General features: G+C 29.4%; 1 protein-coding gene across 1 annotated transcript in view; it reads left to right on the top strand.

Moving 5' to 3' along the window:
- Positions 1–14,596, top strand: part of LOC107437838 (uncharacterized) — a 341,669-nt gene that overhangs the window by 135,359 nt on the left and 191,714 nt on the right. Inside the window, exon 4 of the mRNA XM_016049967.4 lies at positions 2,827–3,123. Coding sequence (XP_015905453.2) covers positions 2,827–3,123 — 297 coding nt within the window. The remainder of the gene's footprint in view (positions 1–2,826; positions 3,124–14,596) is intronic.

The raw sequence follows: 14,596 nt of genomic DNA, 5'->3' as shown, positions 1-14,596 counted from the left end.
CGGAGTCGGTTGTTCAATGACGGTTATAAATATAAAGTTAAGTTTTTATTATTTACTACAATTCTCTGCTTAAAACAATAATATATTTCAAGTTTCGGAGCTCTTGTCACTATCGTAATATATGTGCTGCGCATTTTCTAGAAATTACTAACAATATAGAACTTTTAAAAATTGTGCTTCGAGATTTCCTAACAGTTATAAAGCTATTGTGATGATTTACAGATATGTCAAAATAGTTCTATTTATTTTACTATTGCTCCCAGTTTGAAATATTTTTGGAACCCAATGAGCCCTTTATACAAAAGTGTCTCGTAAACTTAATAAACATCTTTCAAATCCTTCTCAAAACATATTTATAAAACATATATATTCTTGTGCCTACATTATAACTAGATTCATGTATGAGAAATTTCTTCTAAAAACTACCAACTATAAATATCAACAAATAATATTATCAAACTGGTGTAACGATTTTTAAATAAATAATACAGTTCTTGAAATAAGTACCAAATAAAAGTACGTGCACTTTGTGAGTAAAAATTGCAAATACAATTAACGAAGTAATTGTCGGAAAATATTACGGTATAATTTATTAACGTATACTCGACATCTATCTCCTAACTCATATAAAGATTTCTGACTCCCATGTAGCATAATGCACACTCCCGTACGTAGATTCTTCCCTTACTCGGTAGAGTAGCGGTTCCTAATTTTTTTCATCGACGGAACTCTAAACGATCAAGCTTCTTTTGACAGAACCACGACTTTAAAAAAAAATAATTAAGATTTCTGACTCCCATGTAGCATCATGCACACTCCCGTACGTTGATTCTTCCCTTACTCGGTATAGTAGCTGCTCCTAATTTTTTCCATCGACGGAACTCTAAACGATCAAGCTTCTTTCGACAGAACCACGACTTTAAAAGAAAATATTTAAAATTTCTGACTCCCATGTAGCATAATGCACACTCCCGTACGTAGATTCTTCCCTTACTCGGTAGAGTAGCGATTCCTGATTTTTTTCATCGAAGGAACTCTAAACGATCAAGCTTCTTTTGACAGAACCACGACTTTAAGAAAAATATTTAAGATTTCTGACTGCCATGTAGCATAATGCACACTCCCGTACGTAGATTCTTCCCTTACTCGTAGAGTAGCGGTTCCTAATTTTTTTCATCGACGGAACTCTAAACGATTAAGCTTCTTTTGACAGAACCACAACTTTAAAAAAAAATATTTAAGATTTCTGACTCCCATGTAGCATAATGCACACTCCCGTACGTTGATTCTTCCCTTACTCGATATAATAGCTGCTCCTAATTTTTTCCATCGACGGAACTCTAAACGATCAAGCTTCTTTTGACAGAACCACGACTTTAAAAAAAATATTTAAGATTTCTGACTCTCATGCAGCATAATGCACACTCCCGTACGTAGATTCTTCCCTTACTCTGTAGAGTAGCGGTTCTTAATTTTTTTTCATCGACGGAATTCTAAACGATCAAGCTTCTTTTGACAGAACCACGACTTTAAAAAAAAATATTTAAGACCTTGAATGTGCTAAAAAAGAAAAATACAAGTTAATTTAGAAACATTTAACGTAAGTAGTAGCAGTAGTACTTAATTTACCCACACTAGAGATGCATAATAATGCAGAGAATCATCTCTGAGAATGGTCTAAGGACAAGCCATCACAATTTTGATCCTCTGCAGAGGGGATGGTTTCTCCGCTTTGGTAGTCCGACGACCTGAGTGTTAAGTCGAGTACTTTATGGTAAAATAGTTTAACGAGGACCAATACCGCTTACTATGGTGTCTACGCAGGCTGAACAAAGTGGTCACTCACCCACTTACTGACCGCTGTCAGCGATGCTTGTCATCGGTGTTTTACTAGGAAACGTGTCCTTACAATTAGTCCACCGTGGGACGTTTAAATGCAACAAGGTGTATTTAATAGTAGTTATTTTTTAACTGTACTTTTATTGTTTACGCTCTATGCTAGCCATAATAGAATAAACGGGTTGCGAAATTACTAAATTTAAAATTAAAGTACAAGGAAAACTATACTATTTTTACTTGTACTTAAATTACTTATACTTAAGTTAGCTTAACGAAAATGAAAGTAAGTATTTTGTTAGTAGGAATTTCACTACCCATAGCGAAAATTAAATTGTTTTTATATGTACCCATACGTTGTCTAGTAATCCTGCAACATTATAAAATCACGACTTTGTCTAGCATTTTATGTCAATTAAAGAAAGCTTTGAATTATTTTTTAAAAAGAAAGCAGTTAGATTGTACTAATTAATTCACTTCTAAATTTATGCGTAAAACGAGAAAAATTAAAGTGTGAAAAAATTATTAAATGCTCTGCTACAAAGTTATAACCTTCCTATTAATTTTTTAAACAAAATGTATGGCATTTTAAGTTTCAAAAGCATTTAATTTGGGTTTTATAGATTATTAAAAAAAACACATATTGAGCAAGAAATAATTAAATATTTCATCCGAAAGGGAAAGAAAACAATTTCGTAGGTTTTAAATTATTTAATAATCCCATTTAATAATCTCGCATGATATTTATGCCGTAAAAATTAAAATATAAATAAGTATTCTTAAATGCAGACTAAATATTTCCAATTTCAGCTAATGAAATGAAAATAAATTAAAATAAATGATGTAAATATAAAATAAATGAAATAAAAATAAATGTTCTAATGAAATGAAATTCCATGATATTCCTAGAAATTCCTTGATTTTGGGAAGAATCTCGATACAAACAAAAACCAGTGGATAAAATTTTAACAGTTTGGCGTATTTTTTTAGGGTTATTGGCATAATCTATCCATTTGCACAGAGGAAGATGAAACTCCCATCGCGACAGAATATCCCGAACCTTTCAGAGAGAAGAAGAAAAAGAAGACATCCATGCTTCAAAGAGCACTCTCTGAAAGGACCCGGACCAGAAGGCTTAATTATCAAATGACCAGCGACGAAGGCAGGCCGAAAATATCATCACCCCAAAGATACCAACACTTGTCGCCCTTCCCAGAGCAGAAACCAGGCAGTTCAGAAGACAGAAATATTTCGAACAATCCAGTAGATGCTTCTTCCATACCCACAGTGAGTAATTTCAATTTTATTAAAGTCCACTAAAATAAATTGCTGTTATATTAACTAACAGTTATTTTGTAACAGATAAATTTTAAAAAAATGTTTAATAAGTCATGATTCTTATGAAATAACGTTACAACTAATCTCTTAGAATTGGCATTGGCGATAGCAATTTTTTAATACTTCTGTTTTCTTGTTAGTTGTTACCTTCCTTCTCGCTCCCGTGAAAATGACGGGGTGAGGTTTCGACCTTTATTTCTCGCTCCCGTGATATTTCCCGGCTGGAGTATTCAGTAGTAGCGCGCCAATAAGACTAAAACTTATTCAATTCTTTTGCCCGGAAAGCATTTTATTTCTTCTTTTACTCACCAGATGTCAGTACCTGGATATTTTTAAGGTAATTGTTGTTAGTTTATTTTAAACTAGATGTCAGCACTAATCAAAGAGCACTAATAAAAAAATTGGCACTTTTATGACAGTTTTCGTGAAAATTAACTGATCGTTGGGGGGTAAAAGTATTTCCAGACAGATTCTACTGTTTTCAATATATTTTGGAACACCACCAAGAGTATAAGGGTTTTATGTATCATGTGTTTTCATGAATTTTCATTGTTTTATACACTGTAAGAAATTCCGGATCAAATTACGGTAAAAAGTACCAGCACTCAAGGTGATGTTACTTTTTGCTGTAAAATCTATTTTTATAGGAACATGTTACCATACAAAATATCTGATATACCGTAATTTGACACTAATAATTATCGTAAAATCACTGAATCACTCTAATTAAATAATTGCTGCAAAAATTACGATAAAAATATTGATTTTTATTGGATGATGTATCAAAAGTGTCGGTATTTTATACCGTAATTTGATCCGGAATTTTTTACAGTGCACTTGTGTGTTCGTATCAAAATTTTCAGAAATTTGCAGACAAATTCACCTATTTTCAATAAGCTATAAAACTCACAAAGAGTATTAGAGTTTTGTGTAACAATTGTTATCGTGAAATTTTATGACTTTGTATGAGATAAGTAACTAGTAACGCATAACCATGTACTGACATTTATTAATCGCAGTATAATTCGAAAAACTGTGCTTAATAATGTAAAATAGAGCTATAATTATCTAAACCTAGCTTTTCGTTTTCAATATGCCGTATTCTATTCAACTTACATAATTAGGTTACGTAATTTTAAAAATTTTCAAAATTGGGAAAAAATGATATTATTGGGAAAAAAATGATATTTCTGTCAGAAGAACCTTATTAAATTTTAATTTAACTAAAAAATTTGAATTGATTTTTCAAGTTTTTAAATTTAGCAGACCTTAGTGGACAAAATTCTTAGTGTCAAATCATTTGTTGACGTTTTTTTTTTGTGTAAAAAAATTATCACGTTAATATTTAATTAATATTCAATATGTCAATGTTAATTAATAATGTTAATAATTAATTAACTTAAACTTCTTTTTGTGAATCACAATAAAACAGCTGTCTTTGAGTAAATCTACTGTCTCAAGTTCACTAAAATGTCACTTAAAGCCTTTTTCCACAAAAAGCTTCAACTTATAATTTACTTATTCCATCAAAATTTCGAAAATGTCATTTAAAGCTTTTTTCCCCTAAGCACTTTAATTTACAATTTACGTATTCTGTAAAATTTTTATAATGTGAATTTAAAAATCCATTTCTAAAGAAATCAATAAAGACTTAGAGAAACAGAGGAAATAGTCGATTTAAAGAATCATCATGGTGTGCCTTTTTAATATGCATTCACTAAGAAAATAATATGCATTCAAGGTACGCAAAGCTCTTAAAACATGATAAAACATTACCTAAAAAACTTTTCTTTCAATAAAGGAAAAGCAATTTTAAAAGTAATACGATTCAAATCCAAATTTTTTCTTAAAAATTGAAAAACTTTAACCACAATTTCCTACATTAATCTTTATTTTAAAAGGAAATAAAGAAGAATGTTTCCACTTTTTTGCTTGTTTTTAACTCTTCCTAGTCGAAGTTCGAAAAGATTAATGAATTTTATCTTTAAAGTATTTTTCATTAAACTCATTCATGCCGCACAAATATATTGATTACTGAGTTCGAAAAAAAAGGAGCGAAAACACAGAAATAGACAGTTTATTTTTCTTCCGTTCGAAAAGAAAGTATCCTAACTGCACGTGATGTGATTTAATATCGAAAAAGAGAATCATTAGAAGAGTTGAGCACTCTTATCAAGTACAACAAGAGTAAATCCTTTTAGACAGAAAATTAGATTTGCCAAAGTGGAAGAATTCCGTCTATCTCTTTGTATTTTTAATGGATTTTATCATCAACGAATCAGTAAAAAAAAAAGTTAATGTACGATGTGAATCGTGGAAGGTAGGGAAATTAATAAAACTATTTTAGTTTTACATGTTCTAAGCTACATTGTACAATATTTTTGTAATTGTATTTTGATTCATATTATTGATAAAATTGCATAATTAGCGCAAATTTCTTATGAGAGTTACTAGTAAAAATACAGCTGCCTGCAACAGGAAACGTTTCCGTAGTAATAGAAATTTGGCTATTTTGTGTAGTTTCCAATATGTCCACATACACTGTAAAAATTTCTGATCAGATTACGGTAAAAAATGGTGCTTTAGGAGGCAGTACTTTTTATCGTAAAATCCATTTTTACAACAAAATTTTACTGAACAAAAAAGCTGATATCTATTTAAATATAGTGATTCTGCAATTTTACAGTAAATATTACAGTAAAAATAACGACATTTCAGATTTTTTTGTTATGGTAAAAATAGATTTTACTATAAAAGTGAATTTTACTGTAAAAGTGGATTTTACTGTAAAAATATATTTAGTGATGAAAAGTTCCAGCAATCAAAGTGCCAGTACTTTTTACCGTAATTTGATCAGAAATTTTTTTACAGTGTAGTTGTAAAAAAAGTTTCATTAGTTCCAAGCGGAGATGGAGCGAAATACGAAAAAAGTGATTGGGACCGTATTTTCCGTATTACGGCTAGAAAAGAGGATTTTGAGAGTCAAATCCGTCGATACCAAAAGGTATGATTATTCAGAGACAGAAAATTTTTGTGTTCAATTTCGAAACTTAAAGTATCTTCCTCTGCACTAATTAATTATCATGCTTAAGGTTAGGCCCTTGAACAATGAACAATGACTATTAAGTCCTATTCGTGATAATCCAATCTGTAGATTAAAGAGGAAATATTAAAACTTTTAAAATGAAATTTTCCTCTTTCTTTACTTTCCTTGTCCATCTTTCAAACTACAATGATTTGTCGAATTTTGGGAATGCATTTTTAAATTCAACGTCCCAAAAGAATTGAAAGTTGAAAATCACTCTAACTTATATAATGGCCAGGACTAAAAAGCAATCTCAGTTGTCAGAAAGTTACGATTGAAATACGCTAATTAAATGTTTATACCTAAGTATAAGATTACAGACACAAAAACTAACATTTTTCCAAAAAAAAAATTTTGACACATTTGACTTTTGGATCTCACAACTATGGGATACTGATGATATCGAAAGCATATTTCCAATTGTTCACTGTAAAAAAAATTCCAGGTCAAAGTACGGTTAAAAGCCGTGTCCGAAACCATAAAATCCATTTCCATCCATAACCTTAATTCCTATGGGATGCGGAAGATTTCGAAAACATATTTCCAATTGTTCACTGCGAAAAACTACCCGATTAAATTACGATGAAAATGACTGTAACCTTAAAATTCAACTTTATCGGAACCTGTTACTGAACAAAAAATCTGATATACCGTCATTTTTACAGTTACAATTACAGTAAAATCACTGAATTACTCAAATTAAATAAATAGTACTTCAAAAATTGCGGCATATTTACAGTAAAAATGAATTTTACAGATGATGTAATGGATTTTAAAGTACCAGTACTTAATGCAATTTGATTCTAAATTATTTACAGTGTTTAGCGAAAGGATCAGTCTAAATCTTAGTCAGATCTTCTCAATAAAAATTGCATTTTTTTTAAGAAATGCAAATAAATTTGTACACCTACTAACCACTTACCTATCTGTACCTTAAAATGTGATCATTAAATCAAAGGCTATTTGATGAGATTTTCTTTTATCTAAAGAATAACCATGTGTTATACCATATTACGTACAAAAAGTGAGAAAAGAAAATCTTCATTAAAAAGTATAGCACTTTCTGAGTTGTGTTAAATTTGTACTGTATAATATACAGTGCTATATTATTAAATGCTATACAGTGTATAGCATTTAAACAAAACGATTTTTTTTTATTTGGCGTATAAATCTCCTTAATCCTTTTACTCGTTCATTAAGAGCCAAATAATCCATAATTTAAAACTAAAAAGGAATGATTTCACTAAACAGTAGAAATAAAAATAATTTCTGAGCATTTTATTTTCAGCTTAATTAAAATTACCTATTAGAAAGATTACAAATATCTCAAAAACTATTTGAAAAATTTCGAAGACAAATATTGTTTAAAAAAAATGTCATCGCCATTTTTTACTGTACATTCTTATATTTGAGCTCCATTTTCATCAAATTCAGCGAATTAGCGTCCAAAAATCTAATTACTTAAAAAAGCGAAATTCGTCGTCTGTCTCATTAAAGTAAAAAATTAAATATTCCTTTTTTCTTAGTCTGTAATTTCAGTCTACATCAATATTACCTCCCATGCCTCTCTGTCAAGAATATATCATTTACTACGTCATGGCTGGGTAACCAATGAAAAAACGTTTTCACGTCACATGATGAATTACTCGGATAAAATGCTTTTGTTCATATACCGCAAGATATGTGATTATGGATGAGAAGTTAGAAAAATGAAGAATTCGAAATTGTCTCATTACTATCAGCACAGGAGCGTGAACAATTTATCTTAGATATAAATAAGGGAAATTTGCAGTTGGCAGGCTTTATAAAAGATAAAGCTTTTAGAAAATATTCGAGGCGTAAAAATCAAACGATACAGAAAAGAGTGGTATTATGGAAAGTATCACCTTTAGTCTTAACTGATGAATTAATTATAAAGTATGTAAATTTACAAGGAATATAATGACAATGGGGGGGGGGAATTAGTATAATGTTAAAGGGCATGCTCATTGGTTAAAGGGCTAATCCTATGCAGAGCGATGAAAAAAATATGATATTCTAATTTTTTAGAAGTAATATTATGCTTCTCTGTCTTTCAACAATGCTAATTTTTGAATATTTTGACAAAAGTAAGAAAGGTCTCAATGCTACATTTTATAACTTTGTCGAGTTGCTTTATGTCAAAAACAGTAAAATTATGGTCAATGCTCTATAATAACATCAAAATATATTATTTTATTTTTATTTAATTCTTGTTTTATTTTTATTTTATGTTAAAGGGCATGGTCATTGGGTTGATGAGCTAATCCTACTTAAAGCAATGGAGAAAAAAAATATATGATTTTTTAATTTTTTAGAAGTAATATTATGCTTCTTTGTCTTTCAACAATGCCAATTTTTGAAGATTTTGACAAAAGTAGGAAAGGTGTCATTTCATAACTTTGTCGACATGCTTTACGTCAAGAACAGCTCAACTCCGAATCCGTATCATTTTGAATCCAACCCAAAATACAAAGGAACTTCTGGGTGAAATATTGGGAGAAATTTGTCTTCGTAGAGGACTAACCCGTATTTGCGTTACATGGAGAGGAAAACCACGAAATTCTATAACGGTTAGCTCGATGGTAACGGGATTCTAACCCATAATCAGTCTACCACTAAAGAAATTTTACGTCAGCACTGTGATCGGTGTGATCCCGGAACAGAATTCGTATCAAACAGCCACCACTGGAATTCGAACCTAAGTCACCTCATTGACAGGCGAACTCTCAGTCCAATGTGCTACTAGGGAGAGTTGTCGAAAATTCAATTGGCAATAAATTTGGTTTGCAATGCTGAAAAGACAATCGTCAATTTGTAAGAGAAAAAACAATTGCAGGATGCTTAAATTTAAGCCCTCTATTCAGCCAGAAAGTGGTCAAAACTTAGTATGACAATAAATAGCACTAAGATAGAAATAAATTCTTTCTGTAGAAGTCAGGAAATAATTGAAACGAATTTTGTCATCAGACATGGAACTCCAGTAGATACTTGAAAGATCCAATTACTGAAAATATTGTTCAAATTTTAATTAATTCATATTTGCACCATCACTAACACAAAAATAAGTTAATAAAATAGCAAATAAAAAGCCCCGAAATTATGCATACACAAATTAATAAGTCATTTGAAAAATAAATAGTTATCAAAACGATGTAAACGTGTCCATAAAATAAACCAATGAAATTTTTAATTATAATTGGTGTCTGTGTGTATATGAATCATATATAAAATTTACTGCTAATAATGGAAATTTTCCTTTCTTTGTGACAGTGCTTAAAATTTCCGTCATTTGTTTTTCAACTGTATAGCAAGAGGAAATATTATATAACAAAAGAAAAACATCTGTCTAGGTGTTCAAACGGTAGCTCTAATAGGCACGAAATTGAACACGATGATTACTATCGATCTAGCACTTTCAATTTATAATTAAAAAGAATTTCATTATTTTTGTCTTAACATATTTTTACACGAGTTCCCAGAGATGTTCTTAAATTTATAATAAATTCATTAAAAAATTTTATTATCATTCCGGTTGTCCCCATGGTTTGCTATATTCTGCTTAGGAAACTGGTTTTTAGTCTCCCTTCTACTAAGTTACTTAACTAATTCCTCAACAGAGGGCGCTGCTGAGTAGAAAAAATTGGGAAGCAATGTTTTTAAAATAGTAACCATAGGAAACAACAACGTAGTGCACTCTGAGGACAACATTAATGTATGCCCAGGCAAATATTTTAAACTGGCATACAGAAGATTATTATTTATAGTTTTTCCTAGTAACAGTGAGCAGCGTTAACTGTTAATATAAATTATACCTAATGAACTATAAAGATGGTTTCCTAAGCAGAAAGCAGTAAACCATGCATTCTTCTTTTCATAAATTATTTTTATTGAAATCGTCAGCCACTTTTAAGACAACGGTATTATTATACACAGAAAAAATATTCCCAAGGATTTTCTGACGTTTGAAGACGGACGTTAATTTTGACGTTACTTTTTACCGTAATTTGGTCTGGAATTTTCTACAGTATAGGTAACCCTGACTCACAGATCCTCAATACATAAAGCTAGACAGTGATGGCTTAGAAACAAAATAAGTGTCACAAATAATAATATTTATAATGAAAAAAAAATCGTTTCTTATTCTATTTGGAAAACCGAAATAAGAAATGTCAAAGTGCAAAGAAAAGAATGCATATAACATAAAATATATTTATGAGAATTTCGGAATGTTGATATTTGAGGATAATTGCAATAAAATATAAAGTCAAATACGCTTGTGAATAGTCATGGTGGTGTTCGAGTCAAACAGAATTGTTTGTACAATGTAATTATGCAGGAATAAGGATATTGATCCCGCAGCCCCGCAAGTAAACAATTGTTGATAAGTGTAGTAAAGAAATCATTAAATCATACGTTGGATTTCTTGTCTTCATAAATTTCTTATTTCTGCAAATCGTTATTTTCTCTTAGTTTGTTATCCCGTTGTAAGTTTAAATTTTTGTAGTTTAGAGATGATTATATGCCGTTTTCTAATGCTCAAAAATATAAAGTGTTTCAAAATATCGTCATTTTTAAATCTTTATCGTATGAATTGTTTGGAAAATGGAAAAAATACTTATCCATTACAACAACAACACGAAAAATTATTTGCTTTCAATATATCGTTTTTCTTTCAATTCGTTTTTTCTTATTTTTTTTCATAAAATAAACAAGTTCTATTTTCTTTTGGAATGATTTTTTTAATCTATTTCACTTATTTATTTATATTCATTATTATTATTTATTTATTTTACTTATTTATTTATTTTCATTATTTATTTATATCACTTATTTATTTATATTAAATATTTATTTACAATAATTATTTGCAATAATTATTTACTTACATTAATTATTTATTTTTTCGTTTTCTACATAACAAGATATTCAAAAGACTATAAAAAAAGTTTAAAAAATTCTGCTCATACCTCTAAATGTATCAATTCTCGAAACTGTATTTTCTCAGTTTTTTTTTTCACCATGTTTATATCAACTTGCCTTCGTGTATATCTGTTCGGGTGGAATTTCGTAATCGATTTTAAACTAACTTCCCGACTAGCTACGAACTTCAAATTTGACACATAGTTCAGAATTGGATGGCAATGCATGAAAATGAAGAGAAAAATGCGTACGAAGTAAAATAAAATTAAAATTGAAGAAAAATAAATATTTTCGCGATTGTCTTTTGTTGTCGATTCGATTATTTCAAATTAGTGTCACATGTCAGTTGAAAAGTTTTGTGTACAGTGAAAGAAAAAATTGATTTTGGAAGTGAGTACAAAAAAAATCAAAATAAAATTTTTAAAAACCACGTTTTTGTAGTGGAGAATAATAATTAAAAAAACAAAAATTTTAAAAATGGAAAACGTGGGGAGCATGAAATACATAACAGTACATATACACATAGATATACACATTTTCTTATTTATGCACATGCACAACCACATACACATATACATCCACATACACATGCATATGCACAAACATATTCCACATACACATCTACATTCAGATACAATTACAGATATACATACACACATTCTCATGAGCACACATACTGTTACTGTTATGTATTTCATGCACCCCACGTTTTTCGTTTTCTAATTTTTGTTTTTTAATTATTATTCTCCACTACGAAAACGTGGTTTTTAAAAATATTATTTTTTTTATACTCAAAATAGCAAATGAGAATGAAGTAAAAGGAAAAGTAGGATTATAATATGAGTATAAAATACCACTTTTAATACACAGAAAACTTCCTTTAATTGTTGCTAGAAAATTATACAAGGGTTTTAATCAGAAATTCGCCACCCTATTTTTTATTAATTCATATACCGACCACCATATCTTCGCACTATCATAATTTGTAGATCCGTAATGAAAACATATAAAGGACTTACAAAAACGAAACAAAAAGTCACTTAAATATCAAATAAAGAGAAACTATCAAACAAATCAAAGACTTAATTTTCAAAGCTCTTTCCTTTCTCGGAGACATTTTAAGCCCATCGGACCAAATAGTCACTTAAATATCAAATAAAGAGGAATTATCAAACAAATCAAAGACTTAATTTTCAAAGCTCTTCTCTCTCTCGGAGACATTTTAAGCGCAACGGACCAAATAGTCACTTAAATATCAAATAAAGAGAAATTATCAAACAAATCAAAGACTTAATTTTCAAAGCTCTTCTCTTTCTCGGAGACATTTTAAGCGCAACGGACCAAATAGTCACTTAAATATCAAATAAAGAGAAATTATCAAACAAATCAGACTTAATTTGCAAAGCTCTTCTCTTTCCCGGAGACATTTTAAGCGCAACGGACCAAATAGTCACTTAAGTATCAAATAAAGAGAAATTATCAAACAAATCAAAGACTTAATTTTCAAAGCTCTTCTCTTTCTCGGGGACATTTTAAGCTCATCGGACCAAATAGGAGTCACCCCAAGAAAAAATTGCTTATGCATCATTAAGTAAGACATAGATACTTATATTCTTTTGGTATAAGCCCGATAACTAAAATGAGTACCTAAGTAATGCAGCATGTTTTAGCATTCTTAATCATCAAGCACTTAGAAAAAAAGTATTGTCAAAACTACTAGAATATGATAAAATTTACCATATTTTTGGCTAAATGGGAACACCAAAATGGTCTGTAATTTTTACCGAACGGTTTGGTAATGATTTTGGTAAATATTTAACAATAAAAAGCATGGTTTTATAATTGATAAAATGTAGTAATTCTAAAATATTTTCCCATTACTTTTCCACTATCCAAATTCTATTCTAAAATTCCTATCTAATAATTCTGGTAAAATTACTGAGCTGTATAGTAATGACATATCTGCTAAAAAAAACACTAGTTAATAAAAGCAAAATATATAGTATTTCATTTAATTCATAAATATATAGTATTACCATTAAATACAAATATATAATTTCATAAATATATAGTATTACCATTCATTTGGTAATTTTTCTATTGACATAGTAATACTTTGCCGGAAATTCTGGTTTTAAAAATTATAGTTCTTATTACCAGACATTTAGTTAAAAATTAGAAATTGAAAAGTAAATTTAATCAAGTCAATGGTTTTTATGACGCGCAATAAGATATCATAATAAAGCTACCAAATTTTATCGCATATTATAAAACTTTTTTGTTGGGGAATTCACCAAAACCATGATTAAAGCACTTCGGAAGAAGTTACAAGGCTTTTTGGTGCTCCCATAGAGGTGGAAACATGGTAGAGTTTACCATATTCTGGTAGTTTTTACAAAAAAAAATTTCTCAATACAGCATATTAATTTTCAACCATTCTCGTAAATATACCTTTATTAATTTCCTATGCTTGAAATATGTTGATAATATATAAAATCTCGTATTAATTACTTAATCCTTTTCAAGCGTAAGGATTAATACTTTTCCTAAGCAACGAAGCATCAAGTTATTACAAGTTATTAATTACTGTACCTTAAAAATCAAAACAACTTTACTTGTTTATTTAATGAGTTTAATAGAACATATAATAAAAGAAATCAATAAATTCTAAGCAGTTGAAGTTATAAACGATTCTTCTTTTCTTGAAAGAAAGAAAAAACCTAAACAAGATAAAATTCACTTTCTGAGATGAATGAGGTAAAGATTTAAATTGCAACTCTCCAGTCGTTTCCCGCAAGGATTAAATTCTTGCTGAGAAAGACGAAATTAATTCTTTTCACGGAAGATTTAAAGAAACGAACGAACAAATATCGTTTATAAAAAAAAGAGCCTTTGTTACTTAAAGGTTTCCTTTTATTGATTTGAAAAAGATGTGCAACACAGCTGCTGAAATGTTCTGTACTTGTAATTTTTTTCTGTCCTTTTTTTTAAAACTATCTATGCTCTCAAATGAATGGAACCTTCACTAAGTTATCTCACTTATCTGATTCTAAATTCTTGTCTCTTCTCTTTTAAAGAGATACTTAAGCGCTTGAAAAAAGAACTTAATCAAAAAACAAGAAGAAGTTATTTACAATACTTCATATTGATATCTCATCTCCGAAACAAAAATTTCTAGTTTTGATATCATTCATTATTTTTAAGTATAACCTCCTGTTTATGTTTCAATAGTAGTTTTTATTTTTAAAAAAAATTCAAGTTTAAAAGATCTCAGTTAATTCATTATATTTTTCTACTGAATTTAAATTTTATCAAGTTGTTCAAGTAAATCAATTGTTCTATGAAATATGTTAAGTTTATTTAAAAAATCAAGTACTTTTAAAATTTGCTTAATTT

Source organism: Parasteatoda tepidariorum, chromosome 1, assembly GCF_982258835.1.
Source record: "Parasteatoda tepidariorum strain Cologne lab strain chromosome 1, Ptep-v5.0, whole genome shotgun sequence".
Classification (NCBI taxonomy): Eukaryota; Metazoa; Arthropoda; class Arachnida; order Araneae; family Theridiidae; genus Parasteatoda; species Parasteatoda tepidariorum.
Note: the sequence above shows the minus strand (reverse complement) of the source record. Positions and strands in the feature narration are given on the sequence as shown.